The sequence below is a fragment of the Fukomys damarensis genome, unplaced genomic scaffold (genome assembly GCF_012274545.1).
Source record: "Fukomys damarensis isolate Sample0158 unplaced genomic scaffold, DMR_v1.0_HiC HiC_scaffold_22, whole genome shotgun sequence".
Classification (NCBI taxonomy): Eukaryota; Metazoa; Chordata; class Mammalia; order Rodentia; family Bathyergidae; genus Fukomys; species Fukomys damarensis.
Genome location: NW_022900934.1, coordinates 24,204,200 through 24,225,187, shown reverse-complemented (window position 1 = coordinate 24,225,187; position 20,988 = coordinate 24,204,200). Strand labels below are relative to the sequence as shown.

Here is a 20,988-nt window from a genome sequence, read left to right as displayed (position 1 = left end):
TCCAGGAACAGAAAATGCATATGCCCTCTCCCCCAGCAAATCCCGCCACCTAGAATCTATCCTCAGAAGTACTGGCATGGGGCCAGGGATTTAGCTCAGTGGTTCTGCCATCTGCCTTGCAAACAGAAGGACCCGAAGTTCGACCCCCAGTACCAAAAAAAATGTACTAGCATGGGGGTCTAAGAATATGTGTAGGCTTTCCATTTCAAGTAGCAAAACAACTAGAAGCAACCTCAATGTCCATCAACGTGGGTTTACCTGGTCAAATAAATGGTGCATCCAAACTATGGGATATGACAGAGTCATTAAGCGAATGCTCTCAAGATGAGAGCACTAAGGGAAAAACACCAAACTGAAAACAAGTTCATCAAGTGGGATGCTGTGTACTTATATATACCAGAAAGCTCTTATGTGTGCATATGTCCTGACAGCCATCTGTAAATGCACAATGTCTGCAAAAACAAATACAAACTAACTAGTTGAACACATGTGTTCTGGGTGGGGCCGTAGGGGTCAGGTGGTTCTTCTTTTTTCACTTTTTTTTTGTAGTGCTAGGGATTGAACCCAGGGCCTTAAGCATGCTGGGCAGACATTCTACCATTGAACTCCACACCTGGCCTTGATCTTCTTTTCTTTTCATCCTATATATTTTTATTTTGCTTGAATTCTTTCCCTGCAATGATAATGAATTCATGATATTATGTGTGTGATTAAAAATGCATTTAAAGCTGGGCGGCACTTGGAGGCTGAGGCAGGAGGATTGCTGTGAGTTCAAGACCAGCCTGGGCTACATAGTGAGTTCCAGGTCAGTCTCAACTACATAGAGAAACCCTGTCTCAAAAAACCAAAAAACCAAAAAACCCAAAAAAAAAAAAAAAAAAAAAAAATGCATTTAAGGGCTGAGGATTTAGCTCAGTGGTGTCGCTGCCTAACTCTCATGTGCAAGGTTCCAAGTTCAATCCCTGGTACCAGAACAAAACAAAAAATGCATTTAACATATTTTTTTAGTAAGATAAGATAGTATACCAACAACTGTCTTTTCTCTGTAGCTCAGCTACGAAGGCACTGGATCCTTCTACCTCAGGTTTCCAGCCCAACTCCAATCCCTCTTTTCTAATAATTCAGTCTCCTCTGCCTTCAGTGGCACCTGATCACTTGCCAATGTCCCCCTTGCCATTTACGTAGACCCTTCTCTCGTAGAGGCAGTCACAAGGGAGAATGCTGTTATCTGGCAAGTCCCACAGACAGTTCATAATCACTGCATCTATATTTTATTTCCTGATCCAAACTAAGATTCAGGACGAGAACAGTCTGAGGACTATTTCTGTGATGCTCACAAACCTCCCAGTGGCTCAGGCAGGCCCAATATCCTCACATGCTACACACTGGTATGTGTGGAAAAGGAATTTCCAACAAGAGAGAAGAACCAAGGAGGACTTTTGGCTTCCTTCAGATAGAAAGTTGAATTTTGCAGATTTCTGTCTGCAGGAGACACGGGCAAGAAGTGTTGCCCAATGTACTGGCCTCCATCTCTCTTCCTGTTCACAATCCAGGATAAAGGGCTGGACACTGATACTGCAGAAACACCGATCTCATCACTCACTGAAAAAGCCCACTCACAGGAGCTAATCTTGGAGGCAAAAATAACCTGGGGACTGTCCTCTGGCATCACTCATCTTTCCAATAACCTTGCTTCTATCCTGTCCACTGTGCACAGAAAATGCTTGGCTATGCCAATGGCACTGAAACAGGAAACAGTACAAATGATTCTCCTAAGACTTCAACGTTGAGGACAGAGTTTGACCTGAAAGAAGGCAGCGCGGTATACCAGGGAACTTCAGGAAGGGTGGGCAACTCTGCAGGAGACTTGCTAGGCCTCTGTTACCAAAACTCTGGGACAGTGACCCAGAAATCTGCCTTGTTTTTTTGTTTTGTTTTTTGAGACAGGGTCTAGCTGTGTAGTTCAGTCTGGTCTTGAACTCACTGTGTAACCCAGGCTGGCCTCGAACTCAGAGCTACTCTCCCGCTTAAACCAAGCAAGTACTGGGAATGCACCACCATGCCCAATCTTTTTTTTTTCTCCAAAAAACAATCGGTGATATGTAACTGTGACAGTTAACCACAGGGAATCTGTATTTTTAACAAGTTCCCACAGAGGATTCTGATGTTGGAGATGTTGCTCTTGGAACCGAGGGACAGGCTCTCCCCATCAGAAAGTGCCTAACTGGCACCCCACAGGCTGTGACTACAGCCTCCTCCCCGCTAAACCCAGCCATACACTTTACACTTGACTTGCCGACAGCCAGACCATCCCATTCCTCAGCTCTCTGCCTTGCTCCGAGTGCCTCTCTTCCCCTGTGCTACCACCCCACCCTACTTGTTGTACACATTATAGGTGCCATATCCAGTGTCAGGAAGTCAGGCCTTATTTGAATTTGGTTTTGGCTCTTCTGCTGACGCTGAGCCAGAGATATCCTCCAGAAGTCTCGGTCATTTGTAAACCAGGGATGACAATATCTGTCTCTAGGCTTGCTGTGAGGATTCGGAAGGGTGACTAGCTCAGTGTGGTGCCCATTAAGTCTTTGCCAAATCCAGCGTTACACTGCTCTAGCTGCCCTATTCCCTCTACCTGACTGCGAGCCACCTGAGGAGCTATCACTCCTCCATGTCCAAATTCCCAGTATGTGGAACCCAAGGCCCATGTTGAATGCATGAGACTACGGAATGAATCCCTGACCCCACGCTGCCTTTAGCTCTTACCTGCCCAACATTGAAGGTCAGTGTGATGGCATAAAAGAAGTTAGAGTTGGCACTTCCTGCATAAATCCAGAGGTGCCACAGGACAGGGAAGAGCAGGGAGCAGACAATAATGATGCAGGCAAGGACGAAGATGTTCCGCAGGACTGCAAAGACATATGGTCACAGTTAGGCCTGTACTTGCTCTCCAGCACCCTCACTGTACTGGGATGGTTCCCCAGGATGGAGAGGCAGAACCCATATGCAGAGGTACTGGGGTGCCAAGAGGCAGACCTCAGATTCCCTATGCCCACAGCTGATGGGAGGTTTTAGGTTTAGTCTTTTTGGCTTGGCCGGTCAAAGGCTAGACATTGGTGATGCCACGAATGCCTCTGGATTTTACACAGAGACCATTTCAGGAAGACACTCAACCCCAGAATGTCCAAGAGCAGCTCTTCTCCTCTCCCCGTGAAGCTGCTGTTTGGCCACGTGGAATCACCAGTGGGAACTGCAGCAGGAACCAGAGGGAGTAGAGCCCTGTAGTGGGTCTTCATGGTGCCACAGTCCTGTTGTTTTAGAAACATGTTTTTCATTCTTAATTGGTACTGTCAGGCCCCTTCCTTGCTTTTCAAATATAACTCACTCTTCCTTAGATAATGATTAACAAATCTGTTTGTGATATTCTCCCTCTCAGCTATCACTCCATGCCAAGTCCCTCCATGGAAGACCTGCTACATGAGGGTGGTCCTCAGGCAGGCAGGTAGGGTCTGGCTAGATGGGAAGCCTTGGCCTTTGGAAAGACCTGAGTTAGAATCCTTCTTTATCACTTACTAGCAAGTTCTTCTAAGCCTCAGTTTCTTCATCTCTAAAATGAAGCTAAAATACCTACTTTATAGGAGTGTCATGCAGATTAAATAAGATTTGTGAAAACCTGGCACAGATGCATGATTATGTGTACTAGTTTTCTATTACTCCTACAACAAATTCCCAAAAATGGAGTGGTTTGAACAATATAATTTATTAGTATACAGTTCTAAGGGTCAGAGGTCCAGAATGGGTCTCACAGGCTGCAATCAGTTTGGGCAGGGCTGCAGTCCCTCTGGAGACTGAAGAACACATCTGCTTGACTTTTCCAGCATCAAGGGGCTGCCTGTATTCCCTGGATCCTGATAGTTCCAGCATCAAAATCGGGAATGAAGGATTGAGGCCTTTCCTGTGCATCACTCTGACCTCCTTTTCTGCATTTTTCAGCTATTTCTTCTTTTGTAAAAATAAACTTTTTTTGACCAGTTCTAGATTCACAGAAAAACTCAATAGAAAGTAGAAGACATTAAGCTACACCTTCTATTTTTAGTGATTCTTGTCATTACACTGGGCCCACCTGGATAATCTCCTTCTTAAAGTCCTTAAAGTCCCTTTTGCTATGTAAGACGATATACTCATAGGTTCTGGAAATTATGATGTGATCATCTTTGCAGAGCATGGTGAGAAGGGAGACTATTCTGACCACTACACAATTCTCATTTTTTTCTTTTAATTCAATAGGGGTTATCAGTAGGATTGTGTGTTATTTATATTTCTATTTATACTCTATATATTGTTTTAAACTACTAAATATTATTTAAAATAAATTAACTAAAAGAATACTTTGTAAAAAGAATTCTGTCTCCTCTCTGATCCCGACCTTCAGGAAATCCCTTCTCCAAACCAGAGTTTTGGGAAATTCAAGGGATGGGGAAAATCCCAAACATTCAGGCAGTTTGTCCCTGTTGTACAATAACTGGTTAGAAATTGGAAGGGGACTGGATGACACAAATGATTCAAAACTCTGGCTGCAAAATGAAATCCTGGCAGGGGGAGGAAGCCCACCGAGATGGGAGTCAGGGGGGCCAAGTATACACAGGTTTAACATGCTTCCTGGGCGATTCCAATGTGCAGCCTGACAACCTGACAGGCTGCCAGAGTTGCTACTGTCTATGAAGTAGGGATAATCAAGACAAAGCAATTCATAGTCTGAGCTACACTTCACCCCAGAAATGGCAGGTGGTTTTTTGTTGCTGTTCTTAAAAAGTCCCCCATTTTTTTTTTCTGTGAAATCTCAATTTGGACAATAGCCTAGAAAGCCTGTAGAATCCTTTTATGATATGAAATTTCTGTGACTCTGGGTTGTTAAAGCTGAGAGGCCAAATTCCTCACTCAGGTGGTCTCAGAGACTTCCTGGAGAAGTTTCTACCTCTTCTTCTACTCCAGAAGCAAGGAGTCTAAGAAAAGCGATGTTTGTACTGAGCGTTGTTGCTTTTGCTATTAAACAATGTTATAACCTCAAGAAAGGAGAACAAATCTGCTCACCATGCCTCTACTCCAATAAACTATTTCTAATTTTCAGTGGTTCTTTTTCATCCTCAGGAAATTATTTTGCTGAAAAGAATATACACTATTTCTAAAATAAAAATATCAGTACCTGATAGCCTAGATGGTTTTTGGTCCTGTGCCTCTAGCCAGGGATGGAAACTTTAGACAGAGTTACAGAGAAGTGTAGAGAAGAGGGAAGGTCACGTGCAGCCTCCGGTCTAGGTGACATCTGACATTCCCATGTGCTGGGAGAACAAGCATCTGATTGGCTTCTGGCCTGTGGTGAACTCTGCAGGAACAGGGAGCTGCCACTGACTCTTGCTGATGACAGGATAGCAGATTAAAGCTACACACCAGAGCACATGGAACTGGGGACCAGGTGACAGGACAGCTTGTTCCAGGCAACAGGAAGCGTCAGAGATGACCTGGGCCTGAGGAAATGAGGGGTTCACCCTTCATCAGACTTGCTAGGCCGGGAGTCAAATTCTCCCTACATTCACTGGATGGTTTATCCAATCCCAGACACCACCATGAACAAACAGGAACTTGTGGTGAGTTACTTTCCCCGATCCTCAGGCACTCAGAAATAAAGATTCACTTGAAAAATCCAGTCCTATCAGGAGAAGGTTTCAAAGGTCAAGGTGATGTCTCCTTTCTTAAACTATAGGCTAGGTACATGGGAACTTACTATATAAATTATTCTTCAGGATTTTTTTCTTTTTCTTTTTAAAGTGGTACTGGGATTGAACTCAGGGTCTTGTTCATGCTTGGCAAGTACTCTACCACTGAGCTACACCCCAGTCCTTTTATATTATATTTTTTGAGAGAGAGTTGCATAAATTACCCAGGCTAGCCTCAAAGTTGAGATCCTCCTAGGGCCTGAGTCTCCCAAATAGCTGGGATTACAGGTGTATACCACTTTTCTTGGCTTATTTTATTAATATTCTTTTATCTCTATACAATAGTTAATAAAATAAAACAATACAATGTAACACACATACACTCTAGTCCAGCCCTGTGGTAGCTGGTTCTTTAGCTGGACCACGGCAGGCTGGCACTAGTTCTAACAGCAGGCTCCTCTCCAACACAGTAAGTGCACATCTGTCTGGCTCATCCCGGCCCTGGGCTCCACAGAAGCCCACATTCAGGGTATCCATGGCCCACATTCAGGGCAGAGCCTGTTTCTCTTTTCCTCCCTACTTTCCAGTTCAGGCAAACAGAAAGGCGAAGTGAGAATAGGCGTATTAGCACTAGCAACCAGTATTTGAAGTGGATTCTTGACAACATTAATATACTCAACCAGGCCTAAAGACTGTCCAAATTCTCTACTTGGAGATCTCAAGGCTCAGGGCTGAAGATGATCATAGCTGGTGGAATGAATGACTCTGACTTCTTAAGTTCCAAACATAAGTACTCCAAACACGAGTACTCTTTTCCACAGGTGCAGTGCAGGGTGGCAGCCACTCTTCCGAGTAGCAGCTGAGCCTGTAAATTTCCTGCCCAACCAGCCAGCAACAGCGTCTATTACATCATCCAGGTTTCTGGAAACCCCATCCTTCTTCTTTGTGCCTCACTGCCCCAAAGGGCATAGTTTATTTCAAATTTTTGAAAAATATATTTCAGTGACTGTGCACCAAGGCTGAAGCTTTGATGATGGAAATATGGGCCCTTTCATAATTATTACTGATGACGATAACTGTACTGCTATTAACACATTTTCATTCTCAAACGTAAACCCCCCTGAAAGAGTCCTCATTTGATTTTTTGTTTTGGTTTTTGAGACAGAGTCTCATCTGTAATTGAGGCTGGCCTTGAACTCATGGTGATCCACCTGCCTTACCCTCCCAAGTGGTGGTATACAGGTGTGCACCACCATGCTCGGCAGTCTCCTCATTTGATAGACCCAAAAATCAGAGGTTCAGAAAGGTTCAACGGCTGAATGTGGTGACTCAGCTACTCAGGAGAATGAGGCTGGAAGATCACAAATTCAACACTAGGCCAGGCAACTCAGTGAGAATTTTGCCTCAAAAAATTTTTTTTTAAAAAGGGAGGCTGAGCTGGGCATGGTAGCGCACAACTGTAATCCCAGGACTCAAGAGGCTGAGGCAGAAGGATTGCCAAGGGTTAAGAGGGCAGCCTGGACTACATAGTGAGTTCAAGGGCAGCCTGGACTATATAGTGACACCCTGTCTCAAAAGAAAGAGGCCTGGGGTGGGGGTGGAGGACTGGGAATGTAGTTCAGCACTCCCTGGGCTCAATCCTCAATATCAACCCTCCCCCAACAGTTAAACACAGCCAGTGATGGGAAAACCAGAATGCAGACTAGTCAATTTGTCTGTCTGCTGACTGGGTTCAGCAATGTGGAATCAAAGATGCTGAGAAAAAGGCAGTGCCAAATGGGAAAGACAACTAAGGAAAAACTACCCACTTTTATGGGAAGAAGAGCAATGTCCTGAAGACCCACCTGTCACAGACTATGGCATGTTATGTTTTAGTGACCTCATGATTTGTCAGTAGCAGCCTGTCACTGGCTCACCCTTGGCTGTTTACCTTCACTGGTGCCTACACTAACAGGGAGGTTTCCTACTGGCAGTTGGTCAGTTTCACTTCCGGCTGACACCCAGACAACGCCCCCAAAACAACAAAGACTCACTTCTTCTGGAGCCTGCTCTGCCCTAGTTCATTCCTGACACTGTTATGCAGCCACAGCAGAAGAGAATCAGGTGGGTCACTGACACTGTCCTTCTTAGTAAGCTTTAAAAAGCCCCTACCACAGACATTTGCCAATATTTCTGAGTGTTAGGTTCTATCCTGGGAGTCAGCAAAGGGGTCATGAAACCTGCCCTACAGGAACCCCAGACACTGAAAAGAACATCCAGAGAGGGCTGGTAGGTCAACTTAGGGAAGTCCTGGGGTCTAAGGAACATGGCCGTGCCATTTTCTGAGAGGACGAGCAGAGCTGAGAGAAGCCCTCATGGGAGGCAGGTAGTTGGTGTCACTCATCAGTCTTCTAGGAACTCCGGGAACAACATGAGGGGGTGGTTCAGAGCCCAGGATTGGACTTGCACTGTCCAATGTGCTAGTCTTGCCACATGTGGCTTCTTAGATTTGAATTTAAATTAAAAATTCAGTTTCTTAAAAAGTGAAAATAGAAGGAAAAAATGGAAACAAAGCTTTTGTATGTGTGGGGGTTGTTGAGGGGAGGGGTAATGGGAAAAAAAGACGTGAGAGGTGTCGTGCACAGGTGCACATTCTCTCTGATGAGTGTTATCATGATGTATGTCTAAAATATTTTGCTATTTTAAAAAATTCAGTTTTCCCAGTACCAAAGGGGGAGGGGTTGGGGATTTAGCTCAGTGGTTCCGCCAACTGCCTTGCAAGTGCAAGGACCCAAGTTCAATCCCCAGTACCAAAAAAATAAAAATAATAAAAAATTCAGTTTCTTGGCTGCATTACTGACTACTCTGTTAGACTATGGCAAATGTTGGACATTTCCACTGTCACAGAAAGCCCTGTTGGACAGAGCTGGGCAAAGTTTCATAGATGTGGTTTCTAAAACTAGCCATTCTCTTTAGCAGTCACAATCTTTTTTTTTTGGTACTGGAGCTCAAACTCAGGACCTTGCACTTGTGAGACAGGTACCGGAATCACTGAGATAAATCCCCAGCACCGGCCCCCTTTTTTGAGATAGAGTCTCACTATACAGCTCAGGCTGACCTTAAATTCACTATGTAGTCCAGCATGGCCTCGAATTCATGACAATCCTGCCTCAGCCTCCTGAGTACTGGGATTACAGGCATGCCCAGCCTGGTCACACAATCTTGAGTTAAAAGACTGTACTTTTCTGTAACTTAGTCTTCTCTCCTGCTCAATGGGGATACTCAAAGGCTAGTGGAAAAATAAAATGAGCTACTGGATGTAACACTCTTAGAGGCACAGTAAGTGCTCCATAAATGGTATTTATGTTTATTATCAGCACAAGTCAGAACACCAGAAGGTAGATATTACACCTCTCTCCTAGTGCTGCCTGCACAGCAGATGCCTAGTAAATGCCTATCAATTCCTTTCTCCCTGGCTATTTCATCCAGGGCCCAGACTGACACAAACCTGCCACCAGTGGAGGGAGTTGGCATACTCACATCTGTAGAGATGACTCCACACAGGGAAGAAGGCCATGTAAAAGGCCACGTCCCCCACTGTCGGGTAGGACTTGAAGATGGAGATGATGGCAATCTGGATGAACATGAAGAAGATGGGGTGCTCCCTAGGGCAGGGAAGGGGAGACAGACAAGTATCAGCCAGGAACCAGGCCCACCCGAGACTCCTGACCCAACCCCTCAAATCAAAAATACTCAGGCAGAGGATGATTTGCTACCCACAAGACAGGGACTGGCCAGGCCCTAGAGGCAGAGCAGAAAACTGCAGAGACCTAGAGACGTCCAGAAGTGGCAAAGAGGGCCGGGCAAATGCTAGCAAACCAATCAGAAACATTTCCCATTACTCTCCCCTCAGAAGCCGTGGAGGAAGAAAACAAATGAAGTCAGCCCCTTATTAGCAGGCTTGAATAACTGCTTGTCAGAGCCATCAAGAAGCCTCCCTTTCCAGAGGCCCCTATGAGAACAGGTCCCAGGGCAGAAAGTGCCTCCTGTCTGGTGCTTTGCTTACTGATAATATGGCAGTGAAGCCTGCAGGCCCTTAACATTCAGAAAGAAAAGTGACTTACAGGCAGTTATTTCAGCCTGTAAGGGCTGGAACTAGAATTCTTACTATACTAATAAGAGTTTAAATTATGACTCTAAACTTAATAATAATTGATGGAAATAGCAAACACGTCCTGAACTCTCACTCTGTGCTAAATTCAGGGCAAAACCTCTTTTGCATCATCTCAAGTGATCCTCACAAACCTCAACTACTCTGTAAGGCAGACAATTCTATTCCTCATCCTTCACAGATGAGAAACTTGAGGTTCAGAGAAGCAAAATGAGTTAAGTCTGTAAGCTGTGGAGCTGTCTGTTTCCAGAGTTCCTAAATATCACTATACTTCTCTTGTGAGTACCTCACCTGTCTCACAGCCCTGGTGAAGCGGGGAGAGAGAGAATAAAACTCAACCTTCAGTGCTCCCCCAAGGCTGGACTGAGTGTGAAAGGAAAATGAAGAGGAAGAGGCCAGATCTAAGAGCCTTCTCAGTGACACTAAACACATGCACGTGACCTATTTCCTCACACAATCTGGATGCTTGCTCAGGAAGATCTGCTCCAGAGGTCTAGCTTCTCTGAAGCCAGGACAATGTACCACATCCACGGCTACTGGAAGTTCTTTTCCTCAGGAGCTTGGCCTGGCACAAAGAGGTGATCGAGCAGAGATTCTGAAGCTAGAAAAACTCATTCCAGTTCTGAGGCTTGCAAACTGCATGACTCTGGAAAAATTATTCTACCTCCCTGAGCATCAATTTGCTTATCTATAAAATGAGAGTGATGAAAATAAGATAATGCCAGTCTCCACAAGTTGCTGGTGTGATTATGTTTCAGACATCCTAAAAGGTACCTGGGATGGAGAAGGCTCAATATATGTTAGACCTTTCATACTGAGAAGGGAATAGATAATCCCTTTTGAGAGAAATTGATCAGAACATTATTAGGAAGAGCTGCAGGTGGCCACCCTCCCAACTAATTCATGCTGAGTCCCTGCAGTCAACTGGGCTGCTGATGGAGGACAATCAATCAGATCCACTTTTTCCAAAGATATCCTCCATGTAATTCTTGCTCTTGCCCCAAAACATGAGTGGGCTTGGCAGCAATCTGTGCCTAGGCACCTCAAGGGAAGGCCAGGGGATATCCAGGGCTCCAAAACACGTGTGTGCCTCTTAGCTGCTGGCTCTGGCCACTGGCACCTGAGGGCAGCCAAGGACAATGTTCCTTGGGCAAAGATGCCATAACCTGATGGCAAGTGCAGTCCTTTAGAAGAGCACTCATGGGCTGGGGATTTAGCTCAGTGGTTCCACCACTTGCCTCACAAATGCAAGGGCCCAAGTTCGATCCCCAATACCAAAGAAAGATGAAAGAAAGAAAGAAAGTGAAAGAAAGAAAGAATGAATGAATGAAAGAAAGAAAGAGGAGAGCACTCGTAAGGACAAGGGGACCAAGGGACAAAACAACTTACTTTAGCTTGATGGCTAAAGGGATGGTGTAGAAGAAGACGTTGATCTGAAATACGCAGACGAAGAAGAGGCTGAAGTGCTCAAACATCTCTGCAAAGAAGTACCAGAAAAGCCCAATGTTTGGAGTGAGATCTGGGACAGAAAGTCTGGAATTAAGAAAACACAGGGAGAGAGAAAAGGGCAGAGTTACAAAAGGTATGTTTTGCCTTTATTTTCTCTTGAAGACTTGGGGTCATTGCTGAGCAGCCAGGGATGACTTCCTCCCTACAGATATCTGGTTAAGAAGGGCTCTCCGGGTACCTTGGACATAGGTGAACATAAAAAACGAGGACAAAACCAAGAGAGAATGATAAGCTATCATAAATATAGACTAAGCCAAAAAAAAAAAAATCTGAAATGAGGGAGGGATTTACCCTAGAAATCAAGAGATTAGCCTCTCTTTTACAGTCCAGGACAGTTTATAAATCAGAAGCTATTGAGCACTGTAACAAAGCAGGAAAGGATCTAAATAACCAAGATTTATTTTTGGCATTCCAAAGACCTGCCCAGGAACCAGCTCAGAGATCCTACTCCTCCCCCATGCTTGTTCCACACACCCACTGCAGGAGCCAGAACACCGTGTACCTGATACTTCCAAGGGCTTCAGGAATCACTAGGTTCTTCTAGGATCTCCAGGGCCCCACAGTGCATTGAGATATTAGGGTTTAACTGGAAAACTTTTTGTCTGGTTATATAACCAGACAAATTGGCAGAAATTCTGGCTCTTCTAAAAGTGTACATAATGTATGTATGTGTGTATTATTTTTATTTTAAAAAAAATTTTTAGGCTGGGTGTGGTGGCGTACACTTGTAATCCCAGTACTCAGGAGGCTGAGACAGGACGATCACCCTGAGTTCAAGGCAAGCCTGAAATGCATAGTGAGACCCTGTCTCAAAAAAAAAAAAAAAAATCTTTGGGGGTGCCAGGAATTGAACCTAGGGCCACCAATATGTCAGGCAAATGCTCTATCCCTGACCTACATCCACAGCTCTGTTACATTTTTGATTTTTAAAAAATAGAGTTCTTCACCAGGCATCAGAAACTCCCATCCAAATCAGAGTATGAAGACCTGAAAGTGACTGAGGTATTATTATGCATGGGATGAATTTAACTCAGGGAAGCAGCTCAGAGTCCCAAATGGGAGTTCTGCTATTCTAGATCATTTCCCCACCCTGACAGGTTTAAGTGTCTCTCACCAGCCTGGTTGTGCGCTCCTCAAGGCTTGGGCAACAATTAATCCCTCAGCAGCCCACAGAGTCTGGCACGTGAAGAGTATTTAGAAATGACTACTGAATTCATGAACAGTTACTTGGGCAATGCTGCACTACTGCAAATCCACCTAGGTTTTCTCTAAAGGTCTGACATACAGCAGGTACCTTTATATTTCAGCTATCAGGCGATCCCTCCCTCTGTTGCAACAAAGGAATCTTGTTTGGAATTGAATCTAAACTTCCTAGTTGGAGGCTGGTAGTTGCCTGCGTGTTGCTACAGACTGCTTTTTAATCCCACTAGATCAAACAGCACTGGTTCTCAAAGTGTGCTCACTGGACCACCAACAGCAGCAGCATCTGAAAACTCAAGAAATGAAAATTCTTGACTTCTACCTGGACCTACTTAAATAGAACCTCTGAGCCTGGGTCAGCAGTCTGGGTTTAACAAATTCTGAAGGGGCTCTGAATCACCTTAAAGTTTTTTATTTTTTTATTTTTTGGGTTTGTTTGAACCTTGGGAAGGCTTTATTCCCACATCACCGTGGTCTGACACAGACTCCAAGGCCCCACCGTGAATCACCTTAAAGTTGGAAGAGCCCTGCTGTAGATGCTGCTTGTGGTCCTTTTCCTCTGATTACAGCAGGAGTTATGAAAACCAAATTAACTTCAGCATTTTCTTTTCTTTTTCGGGGGGACAGGCACCAGGGATCAAATTCAGGACATTGCACTTGCCAGGCAGGTGCCGTACCGCTGAGCTACATCCCTGGCTCAGAGTTTTCTATTAAGGTCTTTACTTACATGAAGCCATAGACTGCAGGGATGAAATCCCAGGAACTGAGAAGGAAGAAGGAGAGGCAAATGATTACCACGAGGCTCCCCACATACATCATGGCATATTCCCAAGAGAAGATCCAGAAAGCTCTACTCTTCATTTTCACCGGTATGTACTGCCGCTAGGAAAGAGGGCAGAACAGGACATTCAGGAATACCAAGGACAGACAGTGCCTATCAGCTTAAAACTAAAGATCCTCCTGCGAGACCATGCCATGATACACAGGTTTACAATTTCATGGTCTTTAATTAAATAAGAAGGATATAACAAACATCTAAAAAGGTGCTAAGTGCATATACTCTGTCCTGAGACTTAGGAACACCATTCTAGGTGTGCGTCCTGGAGACAAGATACAAATGAAAGGATAATTTACGAAGCTTTCATAGAGGAATAAGTAAATAAGCTGCAGTACAATGGCATAAGGTACACAATTTAGCAGGTTAAATGAGTAAGCCACGTTGATACATGTGAAATACAGCCAGATCTCAAAAATTGTGGTCATAAAAGCCACAGAACCACAACAAAGCCACAAAACAATCTCTGTAAAATGAAATTATTTATGTATTACTTTGAGATTGTACCAAACAATATTCTGTGTTATTTATAAATATATAAGAATACACCTGTAAAATTTTATAAAACATAGATTAGGAAAACAAATACTAAATTCACAACATTACCCTCTTAGGAAGGAGAGGGAAATATATATTTACATTATTTTATTAAATATGCAAAAAGAAAATTATGTGGTTTTGTTGTTTTTTGAGACAGGGTCTCACTATGAAGTTGAGACTGACTTGGAACTCACTATGTAGCCCAGGCTGGTCTTGAACTCATAGCGATCCTCTTGCCTCATCCTCCCAAGTGCTGGGATTATAGGCATGAGCCACCACACCCGGCTATTGCAAAAAGAAAATTATGAAACAATACAGAAAAAAAAATTTTGGCAGTGCTTGGGAATGAATCCAAGGCCTTTACACTGAGCTAAATCACAGCCCTTATTTTATTCTAAAAATTTTTTTATTAGTATATGTTTGCGTTACATAATTACATGCAGTGTGCGGAATTAGTACATGTACATGACACATCTCAATTCTTTTTCCCTTTCCTCTCTACCCATTTTTTTTTTTTTTGGCCAGTGTCAGATTCGTTTAATTATTTTGTGTTTATCAAATTATTACAAAAACACAGACTGATAGCCAAACAGGGAAAATATATAAAATACATAAGAGAAGAATTTTAAATCAAGGTACACTTTAAGATATATTGGCCAGGGCTGGAGATTTAGCTTGATGGCATCCTTCCTGCCTTGAAAACTCAAGGTCCTAAATTTGATCCCTGGTATAAAAAAAAAAAAGGTATCTATCTCTTTCTCTCTCCTTTTTTTTCTATTGTCTGGCTTTATTTTGTACTTTATTTATATTTTGGATTCCTCATATAAAAGAAACCATGTGATATTTAAGCTTGTGTCATTTATTTCACTTAATATTATGCTATTAAGCTGAACATGGTGGCGCATGCCTATCATCTCAGCACTTGGGTGGCCAGTACAGGAAGATTGCTGCAAGTTTGAGGCCAACCTGGGCTACATAGTGAGTTCAAGGTCAGCCTGAACTACATAGTGAGACGGGGTCCCAATAAAACAAACCAAAAAACTTTATGGTCTGAAGGCATACCCATTTTCCTAAAAATGACTTAAGTTCATCTTTTAGAGCAGAATAGTATTCCACTGCACACTGAGATCACATTTTCTTTGTCCATTCATCTGTTGATGGATATATAGGCTGCTTCCAAGATTTAGCCATTATGAACTGTGCTGTTATAAATATGGGTATCACTGTAATATGATGTCTTTAACTGTTTCAGGAAGCTTTTGCCGTTCTAGGTTTCTTCTGGTTCCATATGAATTTTAGGATTGCTTTCTCTAGTTCTGTGGGAAATGCTATTTGGATTGAGATTGTTAAATCTGTACAACAGTTTGGAAGTATGGCCATTTTAAACTATATTGACTCTGCCTACCCAGGAAAGGAAATATATTTCCTTTTCTCTGAGGTCTTCTTCAATCTCCTTTTTCAGAGAAAAAGGATGCCTTTCATTTCCTTGGTTAGGTTAATTCCTATGTATTTTATTTTCTATACCAGGGATCGAATTCAGGACCTTGTGCTTGTGAGAAAGGCAGCAGAACCACTGAGCTAAATCCCCAGCCCTTATGTATTTAATTTTTATTGAGGGTATTGTTAAAGGTATTGCTTCTCTAATTTCTCTTGGTGAGTTAATTGGTATAGAATGCTACTGGTTTTTTTAGTGTTGATTGTGTGTCCTACAACACTGCTGAGTTTTTTTTTTGGTACCGGGGATTGAACTTGGGTCCTTGTGCTTGCAAGGCAGGCCACTGAACCGCTGAACTAAATCCCTGGCCCTGAGTTTTTTTTTTTAATAATTAATTTTATTGGTAAATTTTAGGGTATACAATATGACATTCATCACTGGAAATTTATAATCTATTGTGGTTCTTTTTTTTTTTCACCATTTCACTGCCTTCCCTTCAACCCTTCCACCCCTATTTTCAAAGACTTTGTTTCCACTTTTTCATTTTCTCATATTAATTCCATTCCCTTTTTGCCTTTCTCCTACCCCTCCCACTTCCTTTTCCCCCTTTCTTCCCATGTCACATTATCGATTATAGCTTTCAGACCTCATTTACACTTTCTCACACCAGAGAAAACTATTTGGTATTTACATGTGTGTCCTATTTATTTCACTTAAGAGTATTACCTCAATATGTATCCATGTAGCTATAAATGTCTCTAATTTCTCATTCTTTATGGCTGAGTAGTACTCCACTTTATTAAAACACACACACACACACACACACAATTTTCTTTATCAGTCTCCATTTGATGGGCAACTGGACTGTTTCCAAGTTTTAACTATTACAAACTGTGCTGCTGTGAACATGGGTACACATATATCACTGTGGTATGATTCTTTTAATTCTCTGGGGAAGATACCCAGCAAGGGAACTGATGGGCCAAATGGGACTTCCAATCCTAGTCCTTTGAGGTATCTCCATACTGATTTCCACAGTGGTTGCACCGGTCTATACTCCCACCAGCAGTGGAGCAGGGTTCCTCTTTCCCCGCAGCCCTACCAGCATTTGTTATTGGTTGATTTCATGATAGCAGCCATTCTTTCTGGGGTGAGGTGGAATCTCAGTGTTGTTTTCATTTGCATCTCTTGAATGACCAGTGATGCTGAACATTTTTTCATATGTTTATTTGCTGCTTTTACTTCTTTGTCTGAGAAATGTCTGTTCATTTCAGATGCCCATTTTTGGGTTGGGTCTTTAAAATTGGGAGGTCTGATTTTTAAATTCTTTTAAATACTCTAGATAGTAGACCTTTGTCTGAGGAAGAGCTGGTGAAAAGTTTTCCCACATTGTGGGTTGGTTGTCTCTTCACACTATTGCTTGTTTCTCTTGCTGTGCAGCTTTTTAATTAGAAGAGATCCCACTCATTGATTGTGCTAGTTCATGAGCAACTGAGGTTTTATTCATAAAATCTTTTCATATGCCAATGTCTTGCAGCTGCTTTACTGTTTGTTTTAATATTTAGATCTTTAATCCATTTCTAGTATAGAGAGATATGGGTCTAGTTTTAATCTCTGCCAAGTTGAAACCCAATTTTTCCAGCACCATTTATTAAAGAGGCTATCTTTCCTCCAGTGAAGATATTTGGCTCCTTTGTCAAAGATGAGGTGGCTGAATGTGTCTGGAGTTGTTCATGCATATTGTAATCTGTTCCACTGGTCCTCAGGTCTGTTTCTTTGCCAGTACCATGCTGTTTTTTTGTTTTTAATCATAGTAACTTTGTAGTATAGTTTCAAGTTTGTGATACCTCCTACTTTGTCTTTATTGCCTAAAAGTGCTTTAGCTATTCTAGGTCTCTTCTTGTTCCAAATGAATTTTTGGATTGTTTTCTCAAGGTCTGTGAAGTACACTGTTGGAATTTTAAATGGGATCGTACTGAATCTATATAGCAGTTGGAAATTTAAATGGGATCGTATTGAATCTATATAGCAGTTTTGGAAGTATGGCCATTTTCAGTATGTTGGTTCTTCCCACCCAGGAGCAAGGGATGTCTTTGCATTTTCTGATAATAACCTTTTTTTTTGGTACCCAGGATCGAACTCTGGTCCCTGCACATGCAAGGCAGGTGGTGGAACCACTGAGCTAAATCCCCCTCTTCTGATAACATCTTTGATCTCTTTTTTTCAGAGTGCTATAGTTTTCAGAGGAGGTCTTTGATTTCTTTCATTAGGTGGATTCCTAGGTATTTCAATTTTTTGGATGATATTGTGAAAGAAATTGTTTGCCCCATTTCTGTCAGTGAGTCTGTTGTTTGTGTACAGGAAAGCTACTGATGTTTGTGTGCTGACCTTGGATCCAATTACTTTACTGAATTTGGTTATTAAGTCTAGAAGACTTTTGATGGAGTTCTTGGGGTTTTCTATATAGAGTATCACGTTGTCTGCAAATAACAATTTGACTTCCTTTCCTATCTTTATTCCTTTTATTTCCGTCTCTTGTCTAATTGCTGTGGCTGTTTCCAGAACTATATTGAATAGGAGTGATGATAGTGGACATCCTTGCTTTGTTCCTGATTTTAGCATGAAGGATTTCAGTTTTTTTGGTACCGGGGATTGAACTTGGGTCCTTGCGCTTGCAAGGCAGGCCACTGAACCGCTGAGCTAAATCCCCGGCATGGATTTCAGTTTTTGACCATTTCGTATGATATCTGCTGTTCATTTTTCATACATGTCTTTTATCAGATTGAGGTAGATACCATCTATTCCAATTTTTGTAGGGTTTCATGAATGCAAGTTGGATTTGTCAAATGATTTTTCTGCATCTATTGAGATCATCATACAGGTTTTGTCCTTCGCTCTATTAATACAGTGTATTACATTTATTGATTTGCATATGTTGAATCAACTCTGCATCCCTGAGATGAATCCCACTTGGTCAGGGTATCTGATCTTCTTGATGATCTGCTGCATTCTATTTGCCAGTATCTTATTAAGGACTTTTGCATTTATGTTCATAAGTGAGACTGGCCTATAGTTCTCTTTTTTGGCTGGCTCTTTCTCTGCTTTGGGGATCAAGATGATGCTTGCTTCCAGGAATGAATTTGGGAGTATGCTTTCCCTTCAATTTCACGGAAGAGTTTAAACAGTAGTGGCAATAGTTCCTCTCTAAATGTCTTGTAGAATTCAGCAGTGAGGCTATCAGGGCCCAGGCTTTTCTTAGTTGGTGTTTTTAATCACATTTTCAATTTCAATGATCGATATTGGGTTGTTTAGAATTTTTAGTTCTTTGTTCAACTTTGGTAATTCATATTAATCTAGGAATCTGTCCATTTCTTCTGTTTTCCATCTTATTGGCATTTAGGTTCTCAAAGTAGGTACTGATGATACTTTGGATTTGTACTGGGTCCAATGTTAATTTCACCCCTTTCATTCCTAACTGCATGGATTTGGACCTTTTCTTTCTTTTCTTTGATAAGGTTGGCAAAGGGTTTGTCAATTTTGCTTATTCTTTCGAAGAAACAACTCTTGGCTTCATTAATTTTTTGTATCATTTTCTTATCTCTGTTGCACTGATTTCTTCTCTGATCTTTACAATTTCCTTTGTATGAGCTTTGGGTTTGTCTTGCTCTTCTTTTTTCTAGAAGCTTGAGGTTCAGTATCAGGCTGTTTAGTTGAACTCGCTCTGTTTTCCTAATATGAGTACTCACTGCTACGAATTTCCCTCCTAAGACTTTCACTGTGTCTCATAGACTCTGATACATTGTACTGACATTGTCATTTAATTGGAGAAACTAATTTCTTCTTCAATTTCCTCTGTGACCCATTGGTTATTCAGAAGTGTGTTCAATTTCCATGTGTTTATGAAATTCTTGGGGTTTTTTTTTGCTATTGATCTCCAATTCCATCGCAATATGGTCTCATAATATACAGGGTACAACTTCAATTCCTTTGCACTTACTTAAACATATTCTATGAGTGAGTATGTGGTCTATTTTTGAGAACGACCTGTGTGCAGATGAAAAGAATGTGTATTCTGATTTTGTGGGATGGAACACTCTGTAAGCATCTGTTAAATTCACTTGTTCAAGAGTTTGATTGAGTTCTATTATTTTTTTTTTATCTAGTTGATCTATATATTTGTGACAGTGGGGTACTGGGGTCTCCCACTACTGTTTTTTTTTATTTTTTTATTTTTTGAGGCAGGGTATCACTATGTAGTTGAGACTGGCGTGGAACTCGCTATGTAGTCCAGGCTGGTCTCAAACTCAACAGCAATCCTCCTGCCTCAGCCTCCCAAGTGCTGGGATTACAGGTGTGCGCCACCATGCCTGACTCCCACTACTATTGTATTATTTGTTTTATATAGTTGGGCACACTAGTGTTTGGTGCATATAAATTTATGATTTTCATCTCTTCCTCTTGGATTGTTACCTTTACAAGGACGTAGTGTCCTTTGTCTCTCTTAATCAGTGTTGGTTTGAAATACACTTGATCTGCAAAGAGAATAGCTACTCTTGCTTTTTCCTGAGTTGTCATATGGAGCATTTAACTTTAACTTTCATCCTTTAACTTTTAGTCTAGGAGTTTCTTTTTGAATGAAGCATGTTTCTTGTATGCAACATACTGTTAGGTCTTGACTCTTGACCCATTCTGCCAATCTATTTCATTTGATTGGTGAATTCAGACCATTAACAATAATGCTTATAACTGATATGTACTGACTTATTCTTGTCATGACCTTTTCTTTTTGTTGAATTCTCCCCCTTCACGTTTAAATTGTCATGCTCAGTGGATTCATTCTGCTGGGCTTCCTGGGGTTGTGATCCTCAATGTCTTTTCCTAGGATATCATTTAAAAATTTTTGGAGTGCTGATTTGGTATTCATGAAGTTCCTAAAGGTGCTCCTTGTCATTAAAGTATCTTATTTCTCCATCAATTTTGAAAGATAGTTTTGCAGGTTACATCAATCTGGGTTGGAGTTTGTTTTCCTTTAGGGCTTGAAATATGTCACTCTAAGCTCTTCTTGCCTTGTGGGTTTGTGTTGAGAAGTCTGCTGTGATACTAATGGGCTTTCCTCTGTATGTGATTTGTTTCTTTTCTGACTGTAGAATTTTGTTCTTCTGTTGTGTTCTGGAATCTTAACTATTGTATGCCTCTGTGTAGTTTTTTTTGATCCCTGAAACGAGTCCTATTTAGTTATAATGTATGATCTCTTTGATGACTTGCATTTTATTTGCCAGTATCTTGAGGATTTTTACAACTGTGTTCATTAAAGAAACTGTAGTTCTCATTTTTGGTTGGATACTTTTCTGGTTTTGGAATCACAGTAATGCTTGCTTCCAGGAATGACTTTGTGAGTACTGCTACCTTTCTAATTTCATTAAATAGTCTGAGTAATATTGGCATTAAATCTTCTCTAAAGTTATTGTAAAATTTTGCAGTGAATGTGTCAGAACCCAGAGCTTCTTAGTTGGTAGATATTTTTATTCAATTGCATTGACTGATACTAGATTACTCAGAATTTTTATATCTTCTTGGTTCTTCTTTTCATTTCTTCTGAATTTTTCATTTT

The 20,988-nt window shown here is 41.8% G+C and overlaps 1 protein-coding gene across 1 annotated transcript in view; it reads right to left on the bottom strand.

The window, feature by feature from the left end:
* Pigu (phosphatidylinositol glycan anchor biosynthesis class U) overlaps positions 1–20,988 on the bottom strand; it is a 92,164-nt gene that overhangs the window by 10,110 nt on the left and 61,066 nt on the right. The window contains exons 8-11 of the mRNA XM_010639925.3: positions 13,295–13,449; positions 11,248–11,391; positions 9,228–9,352; positions 2,761–2,903 (exon numbers count right to left, since the gene is read on the bottom strand). Of these exons, the coding sequence (XP_010638227.1) occupies positions 2,761–2,903; positions 9,228–9,352; positions 11,248–11,391; positions 13,295–13,449 (567 nt within the window). The remainder of the gene's footprint in view (positions 1–2,760; positions 2,904–9,227; positions 9,353–11,247; positions 11,392–13,294; positions 13,450–20,988) is intronic.